This window comes from Nanorana parkeri, unplaced genomic scaffold (assembly GCF_000935625.1).
Source record: "Nanorana parkeri isolate BGI_ZX_2015 unplaced genomic scaffold, ASM93562v1 scaffold2282, whole genome shotgun sequence".
NCBI lineage: Eukaryota > Metazoa > Chordata > Amphibia > Anura > Dicroglossidae > Nanorana > Nanorana parkeri.
In genome coordinates, this window is record NW_017308550.1 from 115,797 (window position 1) to 134,516 (window position 18,720).

General features: G+C 43.8%; 1 protein-coding gene across 1 annotated transcript; it reads left to right on the forward strand.

Moving 5' to 3' along the window:
* Positions 1 to 1,177: 1,177 nt before the first annotated feature.
* Positions 1,178 to 18,470, forward strand: SPCS3 (signal peptidase complex subunit 3). The gene is made up of 5 exons (XM_018573225.1): positions 1,178 to 1,493; positions 10,181 to 10,254; positions 12,381 to 12,457; positions 16,717 to 16,832; positions 17,876 to 18,470. Exons 1-5 carry the CDS (start codon positions 1,351 to 1,353, stop codon positions 18,006 to 18,008), a joined length of 543 nt encoding a protein of 180 aa, XP_018428727.1. The 5' UTR covers positions 1,178 to 1,350; the 3' UTR covers positions 18,009 to 18,470.
* Positions 18,471 to 18,720: the final 250 nt, after the last annotated feature.

The following is an 18,720-nucleotide window of genomic DNA, read 5'->3' on the forward strand; positions in this document are numbered from 1 at the left end:
CCCCCCCCCAAAAAAATTGCTGCACGGTGCTAGGGTGTCCGGGTTTCACTTAAGAAAGGTGGCAACCATACTCAGAGCTGATCTCCATTCCTCTTCTGATACACTTAATAAAAAACTGAAAATGATGAGCACTCATTTCCACATGCTGAAAATCTTGAATGTGTTTTCCATGAGCTCCTCTTGAAATCTACAGGGCTAAAGACACACCATGTAGCAGCGGCACCTTCTCAATGTTCAATTGTAGTGCAAAGCATTGGTGTGGACAGGCCCCATAGAAAATAAGATTCCTTTCCTCATGCATTGTTGCACATCAGCTGAAGCTAGGGTTGCCACCTTTTCTTCCAGCAAAATCTGAAACACTCTAGGGACGCACAAAAAGTTTTTGGGAGAACAAGTCGTAGCTTTTTTTCATATGTAAATAGCTCCACCCATTCATATGTAAATATCACAGTTGAAACTATTTTCAGTGGGGGGCCAGTAGCCCCTATTGTGATTTTTGGTTGCCCGTCTGCCTGACATCTTTTGTCCGGGTTTCAGCTGCCATGAAACTCGGACACAGCATTCAAAATCTGGACTGTCCAGGTAAATCCTGGACAGGTGGCAACCCTAGCTGAAGCCCTTCAAATCGGTGACCTGCGGCTCATGAGCACTGATGTACAACATGTAGGGATGGTGCAATGCATTGCTGCAACACATTATACCGTTTACCTCTATTACAGAATTAGACTTCATTCAATTCTATGCACAGCGAGTTACAAAATGCTCTGGACACATTGTGAAGAAAGTTGCGCTGCACAACAATGCAGCATGTCTGCATTTAATGCAACTCATTTTGATTTTAACAGGAAAAGCAGGACACAATTGGTTTCTATGTGCCCTTTCATTGAGAATGCAGTGTATGGCTATGCATATCAACGAGAATGAGCCGCAATGGTACAGCTGCCCAAAGTCAGCATTCCACAAACATTGAAAACAAAATCAAGCATTTTCCCGGCTGCCTATACTCGTTGAGCCGCGAACCCTGAGCATATTAGACCCAAAAAAACAATCAGTCCATCCTTCAGTTGGAAAGAGAGATGGAGCACAGAACCAGCAGACATATTTGTCGGCACTTCCGCCCGCCACACAGCCCAAGATGGCGTACCGCTTCCCGTCACGTGACAGGCGAATCCTTACGTGTACGTAAATGCCGGCAGGAAATGACGTTGTACGGAGGACCGCTCGGGTCAGACAGACAGCTCAGCGTTAGCCCCGGCTTCCTGTCAGCATAGCTTGAGCTGGTTCCCATTCCAGTGACAGGAAGAACTCTGCCCGTCCCTCAGCGGCCCTTGTCACCGTCATATTAGCACCATGAACACCGTTCTGTCCCGGGCCAATTCCCTCTTCGCCTTCTCCCTCAGTGTCATGGCTGCACTCACTTTCGGCTGCTTCATCACTACCGCATTCAAAGACCGAGTGGTGCCTGTAAACATCCATGTGTCCCGGGTTACACTGTGAGTACTAGTCTGTGTATGTGCGGTTGAGGTGGTCTGGGGTGTCAGTCATCATCAAGCACTCAACCATATGCTATCAGGTTAGGTGCCTATAGCCAGTGTGTATAGGTCCAGCATCCCCTCCCCCATCTGTGTGTGTGTATATATATCTGTCTCAGTGATGACACAGGTACCCTGCTAATGTGGGTAGCATTGCCATCACTGGCCGTCCTATCTTAACAGATCTGCCCCTCTGTGTTTTGAGATGTTCATTATGTCAGTCTTAGACATGAAGACACATATGCTGATTTGATCCCGCTATCCTGACATCATTTATTATGGTCCTTGGCTCCCTGGAGGAGTGGGAGAGCCCGGGAACCATGGATAGGGGGGTAGCACCTTTACAGCCCCATAAAAGCTCTACAGCCTCCCTGTCACTTTTACTGGATCGCAGGGAGCCAGCTCTATTAGACCCCATTCACACCTAGCGACATACCTTTTGCAGCGGATCCGCACGGCCGGGATAGCGCGACTTTCGGGGCGACGTTCCAGCGATGATCCAGCGACGGTAGCGCGACCTTCCCCGTCGGGCTCCATAGAAAAAAAGCAAAATCCGCAGAAAAAAGGGTCCGGTAGAAGCGACTTGCGACCGCGACGCGCGACATGGAGTTAAGACAGCTCCATTGAATAACATTGGCCGGCGACTTCTCGCGATATGGCGCGGCAAAAATGCGCGATATCGCGGCGGAAATCGCGCGACAATTCGCTATATGTGAACGGGGCCTAAGACCATGACAGGATCACAGCTGCTGCAGCCATGAGCTTATTTAAACCACTAGAGATCCATGACATTTATAAATGTCATGTGCTTAATGTGTATCTAAATTCAAATATCTGGTATTTTGCAGCTTACCTGTCCTAAGATGTGCTGGCTGCATTTGTTTGTTTTTTCTTTATTTCAGACTTTTTCATTTACTTTCTCCTGGTGATCCTGCCAGTAACACATTTCCTGTTTTAGGGTGACAACACTAGGTGTACTGTCTGCGGAAGAGCAGTGATCTTGGGCTGCTTGCTCTTGATTTGGTCTACAGAGCATCTTTCCCCCCTACTCTTTGTCTACATAACATGGGGGGAGGTTTTCTGTAGTCACAGAGAACTGAGCTGGGCTGACAACATTGCTTGGGGTGTCTGCAGCAGAGACATTGTGTTGTCAGCTCACCGCAGGAGGTTAAGTGCCCATTCACACTGAGCGATTAATCCCGCGATTTCTGCAGCGATATCGCGAGAAGTCGCTCGTCCATTGATTTTCTATGGAGCTTGCCTGTTGCGTGTCGCTTGTGCAGGACCCTTTTTCCCTGTGGATGTCGTGCAATTTTTCTTTTTTGCATGCAGCCCGACGGTGAAGGTTGCGCGATCGTCGTTGGAACGTTGCCCGAACAGTCGCGCTATCCAGGCCGCGCGGAAATCCGCTTGAGGTAAGTGTCGCTCAGTGTGAATGGGGCCTAAAGCCTCTTCACCAGGGAGCATAGAGCTGGCTTCCCGGCCAATCAGAAAGCCGGGGGGAGGGTAATGACTCGCCTGGTGGCGAGTCGTTACATGCCGCCCAGCTTAGTTAATGGGACTTCCGTTATTGGTATTTGGTCCAAAAGGCAGTAATTAGGAGAAGTTTATTGTTATGGTTTGCATACAGTTTAAAGGACATCTGTATCTTTTGTCCTATGATACATTCCTCCCCTGAGTGTTGCCCACTTGCCTCAACCTCCGATCCAGTCATCTTGGCAGCTCATAGCCACACAGCCTTTCATTCATGTCCACAGCCCCATTCCTCCTTTCAACTGATTTCTTGAGCCCATGCCATGAGTACAGCTTTCCCATAGGGATGAATGGGACTGCAGCACACATGCACAGTGTGAACTAGAGCTGCAGCTAATGATTATTTTCAAAATCGATTAGATAGCTGATTATTGAGTTCGATTAATCGGTTAATCGGATGCAAAATAAAATACATTTTAAAAAATGCCTCCAGTGATGGACTACTAGTTTGTATTGAGATTGCAGTCCATCACAGGAGCAAGCTTGGAGCGGTGGAAGTAAAAAAGAAAACAAAAAAAAGTGTGGTGTGCAATATAGTGAAATGTAAAATTATACAGCAATGATGAAGAATGACATCGGCTATAGAGGACTACAAAACCCTGCAGTAGTACATTATACAGCGCAATGCAGAATACCACCAGCTATAAAGGAATACAACAAATCCCCGCAATAGTACATTATAAATTAGCGGTATTCTGCATTGCGCTGTATAATGTACTACTGCAGGGTTTTGTAGTCCTCTATAGCTAGTGGTATTCGGCTTTGCGCTGTATAATGTACTATTGCTGGGATTTGTTGTACTGCTCTATAGCTGGTGGTATTCCGCATTGCGCTGTATAATGTATTATTTCTTGATTTGTAGTCCTCTATACACCCCAATGCAGAATACCACAAGCTATATAGAAATACAACAAATCCCAGCAATACATTATACATACAGTGTATAATGTATTGCTGGGATTTGTATTCCTCTATAGCTGATGGTACATTGCTCTGTATAATATACAGTACAGCGCAATGTACTACTAATGGACTACAAATCCCAGCAATACATTATAGAGCACAATGTGTGGGAAAGTGTAGGCTTACCTCAGCAGTCTTCCAGCAACTTGTTTCTGAGATTGGGTCTGTCTATCGGTGACGGTCATCCACCCTCCTACACCTGCTCCTCCTTACTTCTTCTCCCCGCGTCCCTGTGCCAATCGTGGATGTGGGCGGGCGAGGCGGGGAGGAGGTGCGGTGTGTGGAGCGTGGATGCGGCCGGGCAGGTCTGGCAGCGGCGAGCGCGAAGTGGGGAGGAGGTGTGGCGCGCAGCGTATGTGGACCTGTGAACAGGGCCAACCAATCAAAAGCCGATTAATCGATGATTGACAACTTTTTTCTAATTCTAATCGATTATGTCGATTAGTTGTTGCAGCCCTAGTGTGAACCACTTATTTGGGGGGGGAAAGCTGTGTGGCTCAGAGCTGGGCTGTAGGTAAGTAATTTAACATGTGGGCAGCAGACGGGGGAAGCGGTGAAAACTGTTGTAGGACGACTGTACAAATGTTCAATAACTTTACAAGTTTCCTTGAATGGTTTTCAGTGTCACAATATACAGCAACTGTAACATCAAAAAATCCACTGCTAAAAAGCAGTCCTTAAACTGCAGCCGAATGACTTTGCCAAGCTTTGGATGATGTGATCAGTCTGCCGCAGGCATTTCTTTAGTCTCCTCTCTCCCAGTGATCAGGCTGCAACATTGATGGACTGGTGAAAATTCGCATAGTGCGTGGGGCACTATGTCAGCAACCCACCGCCTGGCGTCCCTCGATCAGCTGATCGAAGGAGTTTGGGAAAACGCTCAGCCGAACAGTGCTAGCAGCCAAACAGCACTCTGACGGCGCCCATTGGCGGAATTCGATACAAAACAGCAGGAGGTTCTTCTATTCCTGCTTATGTGTGTGTGAATGGAGGAATCTGGTATATTTTCAGCCCACAGGTAAACAATTAAAATACACACCTTAACTTTGAGGGTACGTTTGCACCAGATGCAGTGCGTTCCGGTCCAATTCTGGCCGGAACGCACTGCATCGCAGCCGGCTCACTTTTTTTGTGGGGCAGCAGGGGGCGTAGCGGGCCATTGAAGTGAATGGCACCGTAGCCACGCCCTCCGGCTGCAATACGATCGCCCGCACGGGATCGCAGGGCACATTGTGCCTGCAGTCCAATCCGGTGCGATAAAATGCTCCAAGCACTATTTTGACCGGACTGCAGATCGCAAGGTGAGAGGCAGCAGCAGAGGCTGTTCTGTGTCATACATTGGTGAACACAGCCAAGACCTGCACGGGCACTAAGATGTAAATGGTTGTGTCATCATTGGCTTGGTATGTCAGTCCAGATTCTGTAATAAATATAGCGCTGTCCATATGGAGAGAGAAAAGCAGGTGAAGGTGTTGTCAGGGGAGTTCTGATCTGTGAGAGATTATAAATATCTGTATGGTTTCTGTTACACCTGCACATCACTTAGAGTGGAGTATGGATGAGCAGCGCTCTGAACAAGTTGGGAATCTATTGCTTGCACAGTACATGCCAGCCCAATAATCAACATGCTGTCAGGAGGGGAGAGCAGGGGGATGATGTAATAATAAATGTGCTGCTGCTTCTTCATTATCCAATCACAGTATAGGGTTAGAGACGTGTCCAATGCAGCTAGTTTGTCCTACAGTAACCTGTCAGGTCAGCAAAGTACTATTACCATAATGATGCACCGTATCACTCAATCAGATTTCCTGTTACTGATGTTTACTCTATAGTGGACATTTTTTGGTAAATATGGGCTACTGCGCCTAATAAATGTTTATGAGTCCGGCATTGCTAGAATCAGCACGTCGTTTCTGGATCAAAAAATGAGTGAGGGATACATGTTTCTGTGTAGTAGGGATACATAGATGTGTAGATGCCTGTACCATCTGGTTAGAAGGCCACCGTTTAGCAAGATTTATGGGTAGTTTGTTGCTCTAGATGAGTGGATAATGGTGCTTTTATTATCTATAGTGATAGATTTGTGCACAGATAGGTAATATATGTAAAGAATAAGTCAAGACAACTGGACTTGCTGTATTTTTTTCTTGAAGATGTTTCACTGTTCATCCGGCCAGCTTTCTCAATTCAGAATGACTTGTACAAAAAAATTATCTGGGAATAAATATGGTGAATGTTGCTCCAATCCACATGATTTGTTAGTCACAACCAGGTGTTGATTGTATTTGCATAATTGGAGCAAGGAGGTGTTATTAACCTGCCCAGAGAGAGATGTTAAAACAGCATTGTATGTGGCAGACAATAGATGTCTCCCACCCCACCTCTATTCAAGCTTGGCTTCTCCATTTTTACATAAACGGCCTCTTTCACACCTCTTTTGAACCAGTCCTCCTCCCTGTCTATGATGCATACTTGACTGTCTTCAAAGGAGTGACCTTTTTCCTTTTTAGGTGTAGGTATACAATGCTGTTTTAACACCTCTCTGGACAGGTTATGAACACCTCCTAGACTCCAATTATGCAAATACAATCAACACCTGGTTGTGACTAACATCACGTGGATTGGAGCTACATTCACCATATTTATTCCCAAGATAAGTTTTTGTACAAGTCATTCTGAATTGAGGAAGGATGAACAGTGAAATGTCTTCAAGAAAAATACAGCAAGTCTAGTTGCCTTGACTTATTCTTTACAGATATGCCATGACCTGGATGAATGAGAACCTTCACAGACGCATATGGGTAATTCAATCACCCATGCTTTAGGATTGTTGATTGTACATAGTGGGAGGTACATACGGGCTCTTCAAAGGTTTTGTTTTTTTAACCAAAACATGCACATTCAGTTAGTATCACCACTCCAGCTATGTCTTCTTGAAACAGTACCTGGTATTAAGAGATAAAGGAGGAATTGCTCCAGTTTTTCTAATCTGTACAGTTCATGTCCTGGTGGTCTGCACTTGTTTGCTGCAATCCAATCATTTTCATTCCACATGTAGTCAGGTTATTACATTCAGAACCTTAGTCCATATGGCTCCATTTGTGGGTGTTTTTTGGTTCTGTGATGAAAGGTGTTGGTTACCCATGACCCGCCAAGGTTTTCGCTGTTTGCTAACATTAGCTAGGAAAGGTACCTTTTTTAGATTAGTCTGAATGGGCCTTTCCATAGCATCGGTTCAATGACCGCACGTGGGTCTTGGTCTTGTTTTTGCTGCACATGTAGTGGGATGATTTTATATGTGTGTGATTACCAGTATAAGAAAAGGTGTGCATTTTTTTTTTTTTTTTTTATCCCAATGATTTTGGTTGTGCAACAGCCTCATTGTGTATGGAGTGAGAATAGTCGCATCAGCCCTGACTGTTGGGAAACGGTTCAGGTAGGTTGGAGGATGTAAAACTTCTGCACACTTAAAGCAAATCTAACATGTTCTCATTGGAAGTAAGGAAATTAAGGGGGGACATGATTTTCATGTACAAAATGTTCACCGGGGATTAGCGACATTAGCAGTAAACTTTTTACAATGAACTCCATGACAAGGACGAGAGGCCACCACCTAAAATTGGTGGAGAAAAAATTTCAGCACAAGGGGCGCAGGGGTTTCTTCTCCGTTAGATCGGTCAGGGTCTGGAACTCACTGCCACATGCTGTGATGAAAGGGTGGCATCATTCAAGAGGCGATTGGACGATTTCCTCAGAGACCGTAATATACAGGGGTACAAGTACCCTTAAAAATGACAACACACAGGATCCCATGCATACACATACATCAGTAGGCTCATACACATACACACAATAGGTTGGACTCGATGCACATATGTCTTTATTCAACCGCAAATACTATGTAACCCCAAAATCAAAAATGTAATGTACTGCATCTTACCAATTCTTAGATGTGTGTGGTTCTTTTAGTTATTTTTTTCCCCTTTATTTTCACCCGGTGAACTAGTCAGTAAGTCTGATTTTTTTCGACTTCCATTAACAGACCAAGCTGTCCAGCAAAAGTAGCGGCTAGAGGATTGGAATAAACAATTATCATTGACGGGGGTGCTTACAGTGGTCAGCTTTTATTTTTTTATATAAGACCTTTATCTCAAAAGGGGAAAAAAAAAAACTAGATGTTGCCCAAAGCATTATATATAGTCTGAAAGCAAAGACTCTGTAGAATAAAATGGTGGCAGTTGCAAATTTCTATGTCGCATGATATTAGCGCAAGTCTTTATCAAACCCCAAATTTTCGGTAAATACAGTTAGTGCCCAAAATCAAAATATTATCTCCAAAAAATTTTGTCAAGTATAAAAGATGCGGTTATGCCAAGTAAATAGATACCCAACAAGCCAAAATTAAAAAGTGCGTGAAACCATCAAAATACTGTACCCCAAATAGTCCATAAGCGAGGCTTTAAAAGCCCCTACATTTCATCAGTTTACAGATAGCAGTGAATATTGGCCCCAGAACTATTGCTCTCGCCTTGTATAATTATTATTATATTTTTTTTTTACTTAATGCTATCGCATGCATAAGGTTATATGTATCATTATATGATGACAGGTGCTCTTTAAGGTGACATTAGAGGTCTGTTAGAACCCTAGTGTCACCTTTCCACTCCAAAGAAGCTATTGGAGCATGATCTGTGGGGAATGACAGCTGAGTGGGCCGGAAGTGATGCAGCCAGCATCACTTCTGGCCCCATTCAGCGGGGAGATCAGCTAACGAACGTTCACTGGTTTGCTTCCTGGCGACACCCATGATGCCAGTCCCAGGCTTACAGGAGGGGTAGCATAACCTGGGAAGCAAGGTATCGCACTACACCGGCCCCTGAAAGTGACCTGGCGGCAGCTCAGCAGCCGGAATCGCTTCCAGTGTAAAGCCGACATTCTGCTTTACACATGTACACAGCTGCTGGGAGTCTGTTTAAAGGGGCCCACTGCCAGCGACGTATGACATGCGTGAGTGGCAGTGAAAGCGTTAAGTCCAGTGTTTACTTTTTTCATAAAACGGAAATGAAAATGGCCAAATATGTGCACCTTAAAAAAATAAACATAAGCGTTTACCTTTTTGGTACCTATTTCTCCCGGAACATATGGGCCTACCTTTGATGGAGCAGGTAAGGGGGTTGGAGTGAATGTTGACGCAGATGTGACATGTAGGCTGGATAATTTAGCATGGACACAGATACCACAGTGCCCTTAATTTTACCAAACCAGAACAACGCAGGTCAACGTAAGGACACACAAGTTGTATGTGTTCTTTTCACACCATAACGCAAGTGTGCTGGGTGGTGCAGTGCGGGGAAAATGCAGTCGTGCTGTATTGTTCACAGCGCACTGGATGTCACTGCAGGTCATCACATGGCAGTGTGTAAACAGTGAGCGCTCCGGCAGTGTGCGATGCAACGCACACTGCCAGAGCTGGCACAGCGCACTAGCCGTATTCTATAATGCAGCGTTTTAGTGGCCGGGCTAATGAGAAAGGGGCCCTAAGCTAATTGAAATCTAGCCTAAGCTAATGTTGGGCTAAAAATACCCAAGCTCCTGCTAAAAAAAAAAAATGGGAAATGCATGAAAGTGATTGAATATCTCAGAATTGACAGATTTGATGTAAGCCTTCCTTTCCTGGATGACCTGCAGACTGTTAGTCCTGCCAAAAGAAGTCCTTTTCTGAGGTATGGCACCGTAGGGAAGATGGATTAGGTGGTGTTCCTATTGGCTGATTACATGAGCTACATCAGTGGAGCAGTGACACGATACTGGCATGTATGTGCAGCACGTGATATGGAAGTTCTGTGTACGCTCGGGTCATTGGGGTCAAACTTCTAAAGGAGTACTTTTTTTTACCCAGGTCAGTGAAGCTGCTTACATGCCAGTCACCCAAATACATGCAAAGCATCTTACTTAATTTCTCTGCACATGCTTGTGTGTTTACTAGGAATGCTGCGCTAAGGAGAATATAGTCTTTCATAAATCACCTCCAGGATTTTTGTAAGGAAAGGTAAATGGAGCTGAAAGTTCCTTTAAGTTTTGAATGTAATATTCTGCTATTGATGAAAACCTTATTTGGCCATCTGTAATGTTTTATGATCTTGTCTTTTTAGAGAGAACGTGGAAGACTTCACTGGCCCAAGAGAAAGGAGTGACCTTGGATTCATCATATTTGATATAAATGCAGATATCCTTTTATGAAGCACGCAGAATGCTATTATATGTGCTATTGTATGACCCACACACACACACACACACACACACACACACACATTGTATGTCTGAATGCTGATAAACTTAATCCCTTTTGATAGCATGTTCTGCAGGCACAAAATCCCAAGGTTCTGTTGACTTTTGTTATCTTTGCCAAGAATACAGCAAATGATTGCAGCCGAGTTTACTTTACTCTGGATAGATATGTTGCTCTGCCAAAACACAATTTTTTTCTCATGATGTTATGTTAGAACATTGCTTTTTAAATGGCTTACAAAGGCAAGAATACTGTAATGAAAGGAGACAGATATGAAATATGTCTTGAAAGGTTCTCAAACGTGTGTTTTCCTGAAGTTTGAATATCTAGAGGTGTCTTATCACAGCATATGTGATAAGCCTGAGTCTTGTGGATTTTATATTCCCCAGGCTGCAGAGCCATGTTTTTTCTCCATGGGCTGCTTTGGCAGAAGTTTGAGTGTAATGAATATATAAAAAAGGGGGTTTCCATTTTTTTTTTAAAATCTAGAGTAAAGCGGTGTGATTTCACTGAGCCATTGCTGTTTATTTGGATCTTCAGGTCAGGAAACGGTAAGATGCAGCAGTAATATAAATTTGAGAACCTTCATTGGGTGACCCAGCAGACATCTTGTCTATAAGCCATGTCCTTAGTAGAATGGACTTTAGACACACACACAAAGGCTTTGTTCCTCCTCTTGTGGGCTGTACCCCTCTGCACAGTAATGGGTTCTGTTCTGAGTTTAGTGTTTTGTAATAAGAGTGCGTATTTCAATCTTCATACGCTGACAAATGGAGGCAAATAAGAACATTTTTACCGGAATAAGCTGTCAGTAACAAATAAAACAAAAGCAGCAAAATGCATATATGTCCTCCAGGGGCGTAACTAGAAATCACAGGGCCCCATAGCAAAATTTTTGTATGGGGTCATGCAACTTCTAGTTACGCCCATTGCAAGAGCCCACCTGAGTGTAACCAGGGGAGAGCCCACCATAGACTCTCTACGGTGGGCTCTGCAGGGTCTCAAGTGGGCTGGTCACACCTCTGCACACCTCTTACCTGTCAGCCTCCTCCACCACTGGGCCACGCTTCCTCCTCCTTCATGGTCGCTGGCAGGCCCTGCGCCTCCTCCGCTGATGCCGGGCCCCGCCGCTGCTGACGCTGGGTCCAGCCTTCTCCTTCATGGTCGCTGGCAGGCCTCGCCTCCTCCGCTGCTGACGCCGGGCCCCGCCACCTCCTCCGCTGCTGGCTCTCACTGACTCAGCAGCGTCTAAAGGAAGAGCGCGCTGCTGCGCAGATCACTGAACCTGGCGGCCCACACGGCGTCAGGGGGACCCCTTTGTTCCTCTTCCTGGCCAAGCCCCATGTCGGGCGCCTGGGTCGCTATGGTGATAGTTATGCCACTGCTGTCCCCCATAATTTGAATGCATTCAAATTTGTATGCTTTCCTTCTCCTTAAACCAGTGTTTCTCTACTTTCAGTTAAGAGCACTTTTTTAAACCATGCAGCATTTCAAGGAGCAACACTAATAAATATAGAAGCTCCCTGCACGTCGGTGTCCCCCTCCCCTTTAGTGAAAATTTGAGGGCACCCCAACGAAACAAAAAGGCAATCCAGTGTGCCACGGCACCCTGGTTGAGAAAGACTGCCTTAAAAGAAATGGGAACAAAAAAAAAGACTTTCAAAACAAATATACATAGTAAGACTTTTGGTATTAGTAAAGCTACAGTGCCTTTTAGGCATGGATGAGCCTTAGATAATATCTTGCCAAAATGAAACTCCTACCACAGGGTACCTCAGTGCAGGCGTATGAGAAAAGCAATGAGACAGAAGTTTAGTATATTGTTTACAATGCCATTTTTATTGTAGCTATGTGACTATGTGCTGCTTGTACAGGGGGTTAAAAATGCAAGTTTGGTTATGGTTTATGGCACCTATAATTGTACGATTTTACATGTGAAATTGCTCTGCTCCATTAGCTTAAGATACTGAAAGCGTAACAGCGGATCAATGCTGCGTGGAGAAACAGTTGCTCTTTGTAAGGTGTTATTCCAAACATTTTGTTGTTTTTCTTAATTATCTTACATTTGCAGCCAATATTTGACTGGAATGTTAAGCAGCTGTTCATATATCTGTCTGCAGAATATGCCACTAAAAGTAATGTAAGTATGAGTGTCCTTTCTGATTATAGGTATTTGCATATAGCCAACCCCCTGGCATGGTTCTTGGCTAACTCCCGCAACTTTAGGTATATGACAGTGCTTTGACCTGTCAGTATTGGCCTTGCACATCATGGCAGACTTGCCTCTTAGTTTGCTCTCCTCCAGAAATGACAGGTTTGTTTTTGCTGATCTGCCTCGTGTTCATCTGAACTATCTTTTTTTTTTTTTTTTTTTCCTTTGCCATTGGGTGCCAAATCATGTCATTTTCATGTATGTGTGTAGGAGTTTCCTGGCACCCATCCCCACACACAGCATCTTAAAAAAGTAGACTGTGCATACAAGTATCTTCTACCAAAAAAAATCTGCTCCCTAGCAATTTTTTTTCTTTAATTGTACATTAAGGACCACAGGATCATTCAGGTACATTTGGTTATGCAGCGAACGTTAGGAGATTTTATACTGACAAATCTGTAAGACAGCCTAGTATAAGCCCTTCCACTCATCATGCTTCAGTTTTTTGTTAGTGTCCTAAAAGAATAGATGTCTTCTCTCTTCTCTGAGAGAAGCAAACCACTTCTTCCTTTTTTATCAAGATATTTTTCTTTTGGTAAGATTCTTAGGTTGCTGCAGAGCCGCATTGATCATTTCAGGTCAACTTTTCTGTATTGTGGGACAGGCAGGCTCATTGGATGGATCACCACATAACTGGGATTACTCTGGCTTGGTGTATCACAAATCCAGGGCTGGAGTTGGGGGGAATCCTACCTTGCACTGGTCTGAAAGGTCTTCATGAAAGATGCCCATGTTGGGCTGGGGTGAAGTCCTCGATGCTCTCAGTGCAAGGTACTTGGTTGCCGGAGAATACTTGTCTCCCCATAAATATTTTGGAACTCTGAGTGATTTGGTTATCCTTTTAACACTGGACCTCACAATTGCGAAGTCATCTGACCAGGTTTTAGCTGGATAATGCCACTGCAGTAGCTTGCATCCAGTGTCCGGTAGATACCGGAAGCCTTGCAGCCCTGATTCTCGCTTGGGCAGAACGTCATGTTCCAGTCCTGGCTGTTGTACACATCCCAAGAGTGGAAAATTGGCAGAAGGACTTATTCAGTTATCAGTGTCTAGACTCTTGAGAGTGGTCTCTGCACCTCAAGGTGCTTAAAAACATCTGTCCCAGTGGGCGGATGCCAGATGTGGACCTTCTGTCCTTCCAGTTTAAACAACAAACTTAACAGCTTTGTCTTCAAGTCCAGAGATCCTTTAGCCATCACAGTGGATGCCCTGCTTGTGCAGGATCAGTTTAGCCTGATTTACACCTTTCCTCCGAAGCTCCTTCCTCGCCTGCTTTGCAGGATTGAGATTGAGGGCAGTTCTGTTGATTCACATTGCACCGAACTGGCTCTGACGGACGTGGTACTCAAACCTCATCAAACTCCTGCCAGACTCTCTGTGCACCTCCCAGATCTTCTGTCCCATTGACCTGTGTACCACCCTGCTTCTTGATCACTGACTTGTTGAAACCCCGGTTGTGCACGATAGGGGCCTTCCTGATTCAGTTATCCCTACACTCTTAAAAGCTAGGAAATCAACATATTGTGCAATTTACCATCGCTCCTGGAAAGCCTATTTTCCAAAATCAAGGATTTTCAGTCCCAGGATATACTCCATGTGGTTGATCTAGTTTTTTCTCAAGTCTTGTCTGGATCAGCACTTGGCCTTGAGTCCCATCAAGTGGCAAATCATGGCCCTGGTAATTCTTTCCAAAAACTGCTTGCCCATACTCCTTAGTGAAAGCTTTGTACACGGTGTACTCCTTCTTTTTTTTTTTTCCCCTGCAAGTTCCCCAGTGACTCTGGGATCTCAACCTGGTTCTGTTGGTTCTCCAGAAACCACCCTTTGAACCCATCAGGAATATTCCTCTGACTGCCCTCATTTAGAAGGCTGCCTTCCTATTGGCCATTACCTTTGTGACTGAGTTGGCGGCCTTATACGGTATAGAACCCTTTCTTGTGATACACAAAGACAAGGTTGTTTTGAGGCCTATTGTCCTTCTTCTAAAGGGTGTCTCTTTCTTTCTTTCACCTTAACCAGGACATTGTTTTACATCCTGCTCCACATCATCCCAAAAAGTTTTACTTCCAGTGTTGGTAGGCACTGGTCTACCTCTCTGCTATAGCTTCTTTTAAATATATTCAGTCTTTATTTGTTATTCCTCAGGGTCCCCACAGAGGACACCCTGCATTTCCCATTCCACTATCTGTTGGTGGATTTGGAAGCCCAGCTTTCCCTGTCAAAGCACCTTTTGACTAGATCAGTTAGTACTTCCTTGGCTTCTCACCATTAGGCATCGGTTTCTCAGATTTGCATAGCTTCCATCTTGTCTTCTATTCAAAACTTCAAGTTTTACCAGGTGGATATTCAGCCTCATATGATGCCAGCTTCTGTCATAAGATTATTCAAGTGGTTCTGTTAGTCCTGTTAAGCCGTTTCTGTTGTTCACAGGGGCCTGTTAGCATTTGGTTGCTATGTTTCCCACCCCTTAGTTGGCATGTTTTTGGATGTCTCAATGTACCTGAATACTCCTCTATACCTTAAGAGAACTATGGGCCAACTTTTTTGTTTTTTGCCATAGTTCTCTTTAGGGTCACAGGAGGACATACACCAATGTCCTTCCACGACCCAAAACTCAGCATATAGTGGGCTAAATGTCCCAGTTATTGCTACCATCTTGGACTGGGAGTTAAATTGAAACTAAAGCATGCTTGCAACATTATGGCAAATGTAACTATTAATTTGTCCTATTTCCCTAATGCAGCTCCATGCTATCTCATTCTGCTCCTCAGTCACTGGTGGCATTATCACAGAAGCTTCTCCTGCTGCCTATGTCTTCCTTCTCCATCAACAGGGTAGCCTGTGATGATGCCACTTTCATGTCAGCGCTATAAAATTGTACCATCTTGACACTAGGCTTCACTCTTCGTCATCAGACAGCAGTTGAAACCTCAGTTTCTACTCTTCTACACTCTTCAAAACTGAACAAAGTTTTGGGCTGTCCTCTACTATAAACATTAAGCGTATTATATAAAAATTGTCTCTGAATTGGTGCTGACGCTGTCCTTCCTTCTGGAGGGTGGCTACTTTTGTTCCCCATGGTCCCTGTGTGTGTGGTAAAGTAACCACGGCTCCAAGCTCACTCCCGTGATGGACTACAATCTCATGTTTAGTTTACTAATTTTGTATTGAGATTGTAGTCTATCATGGGAGCAAGCTTGGATTGGGGGCTACTTTACAACACACAAAGGGACCATGGGGAACAAAAGTAGCCACCCTCCAGAAGGAGGGACAGTGTCAGTATGAATTCAGAGATGATTTCAGGATCTACAAGCAAGTGATGCACACATAAGATCTGTTTTTGTTCATTAAGTTACTGGATTGCAGTTTTAGGATGTAACTCCTGAGTTTAGTGTCACTTTGACTCCATGACTACTTAAGGCTGTGAGTGTGTGGAGCAGTGGCGTGTGCTGCCTTTGCGTGCAGTGTGTCATGTAATTTTCTCTGCCGCACGTCGGCTTGCGAGAGCTCCCATAGCTGAGCGTGCCAACCGGCTGGACTTCGTATCCTGGCACGGGTTCATACGCGCGAGCCGATTGGCTGAGGGTGCTGTCATTCATTCATTCATTCATTCATTCATTCATTCATGTATCTATCTATCTATCTATCCCATCTATCCCATCTATCCCATCTATCTTTAGATCACGCAATGCACGCAAAGCTCCATGCCTGACAGCTTTGCTTTTCTCTGCGTCACTGACTTTATTGGTCACTGCACACACAGGTACCAGAGCAGGAAGGTAAAATCTTTACAGCAGAGATGACAATCGGTAATAAGAAAATGGCAGAGGTCCTATTGTATCATTTATTTATTTATTTATTTTTTAATGGGTTTTGCTGGTGTTCTACTTTAAAAATTATAATTTAGAATTAACTATTGTTCTTTAATCCCAATAATAATACTGTGGATGAAAGGTGTTTTACTGTTTTTAAGCAGAATTTGGACTATTATTTTGTAATGTGCATGGTGTGTTGAAAATTGCAATTTTGGCTTTGGAACTTTGGATATAAATCTAATAATATGGTATTGACCGTACTTTGCACAACTCTTATGTAGACTTTTTTCTTCAATGTAAATTGTTCTTTGTATGCTCTGTGATCAAACCTGTGGAATATTAATGCTGGATTTCTTGCTGATTTCATCCTAGGCCTTAAACCAGGTTGTGCTATGGGACAAGATCATCCTCCGGGGCGATAACCCAAAGTTGTCCTTAAAGGAGATGAAATCAAAGTATTTTTTCTTCGATGATGGAAACGGTCTGAAGTAAGCATCTGGAAAAAATATATTGTTTTTATTAAGATGTGCTCTCCTCAAGATGCGAGTGCAAGAGATAGAATTTATAAAGTGAAACCTGACAGAAAAAGCGGATTTCTGTTTCCTCTTTGGCACTAGAATGTTCTGTGATTGATTTGTGGTGACAGACGGGAGGGTTCTGTACAGGATCATGATGTCAGAAGTACTTAAAAGTGGCGCTGTTTAATTATCATCATTTGATGTTCCTTGTTCTGCACATTACTGAACAATCATGGTGATACTATATAGGGAAATATCTGCAGTATTTATTTTTAGCATTTCCTTCCTTACACGATATATTATGTAGAAACAATAAGATTCCAGGAACTTTTTTTAACTTTATTGCCATCACATAAGGGGCTGACAATTCTCTTGAGAGACATTGGGGGTGCATTAGACACTCTAATGTCACCTGTGCACCCCATTGAAGTTCAACACTGATCATACTTGATTAGCTTCTTCCTCGGCCATAAAGTCCTGGGAGTGACAGTGCTAAAACCAGCAATGATGCAATGATGAAAAGCTTGATGCTTCATTCACTGCAGGGGATGATCAACAAACTGATTGCAGTTATAGATGTGATCGAGCTTTACAGCCACCTGAATCACTTCTGGTAAAAGGACAATGGCCTACCAAAGGAATGTAAACAAGCCCCTTCTAAGATTACCCAGGATTTGGCAAGTTTGGGAGATGCTTACTTAATGCTATACCTAGGCAGGTTACACTTACCCACCTATCACCAGATTGTGCTACAGTTTTGTGTTTGAGGCCTCCTACCATACAGGCTGCTTTTAGGGCAGCATTAGATTTAGCTGGTTTGAAGTCCCAGATGTTCATCAGAAAAAGGAATGATGACATTGTTTGCCAGTGCCACTTCTGTCCTTCACTATCCTTTGACATGAGCTGGACCGTGCTGCCGAGCTGAACATGTATATTGTTACATAGGACCGTTCTTTGATACCAGATGCTACTGTGGATTCTCGTGTTGATAATCTTCTGTTGTTTTCTTCTAGGGGTAATCGTAATATAACGCTGACACTGTCTTGGAACGTTGTCCCGAATGCCGGCATCCTTCCTTTGGTCACTGGATCAGGCCATATTTCTGTCCCATTTCCTGATACCTATAAGACCACAATGAGCTATTAAGTTATTACGATGTTTTCCTAACTTGATTTTTTTATATATTTGTTCCTGTACATCTTGAAAATACCCCGCCTAATTTTCCTACCAAAATAAAGAGACATGTTTTATCTACAAAAAGAGAAAAACTACACTTGGCAATAAAACGTTTTATTTAGAAATGTAATGGCCATGTGGGTAACAGCATCATTGTAAATACTGGTAAGAAGCCACAATCTTTTTATTTTTTTATTTTGTGTTTAGTCTCCCTGGTTATTTGGGGGGGGGGGAACAAATTGCACCCATCCTGTTACACGAGCAATGCAATCCATTTTTTTTTCTTTCATAATGGCTGAGCCAGCTGAGTAAATGTGATGAATGTATTGGATTTTTTTTATTAGGATATTCTACATTATGCTGTCATCTATTGACCAATGTGAGCAGTCCAAACACTGTTTTCAAATAAAACTATCCAATATGGTGTACAGATTCCTTGCTGACTTTCTTTGTAGCCATAGTGCAGAATACGATTCCTCCATGAGAGCAATACATCTAAAGGAAAGCAGTTCTGCCTCCAGAGATACTGCGTCAGCTTTAAGGGCTGCAATGCTCATACTGTGCAGCTTATTTCCAGTCCTGAGTGCAGTGTACTGGGAAATATCCATAGGGATGTGGGGGTGACTACTGCAGTATCCTTGCTCCAAAACAGCACTCTTGGACTGAAAGTGTGCCTGGCAGC

Bases quoted from the DNA above. Each gene is read 5' to 3' on its own strand.
- SPCS3 (XM_018573225.1), top strand. From the start codon at position 1,351: ATGAACACCGTTCTGTCCCGGGCCAATTCCCTCTTCGCCTTCTCCCTC. The intron at 1,494-10,180 runs GTGAGTACTAGT...TTGTCTTTTTAG, and splicing joins CATGTGTCCCGGGTTACACT to AGAGAACGTGGAAGACTTCA. The intron at 16,833-17,875 runs GTAAGCATCTGG...GTTTTCTTCTAG, and splicing joins GATGATGGAAACGGTCTGAA to GGGTAATCGTAATATAACGC.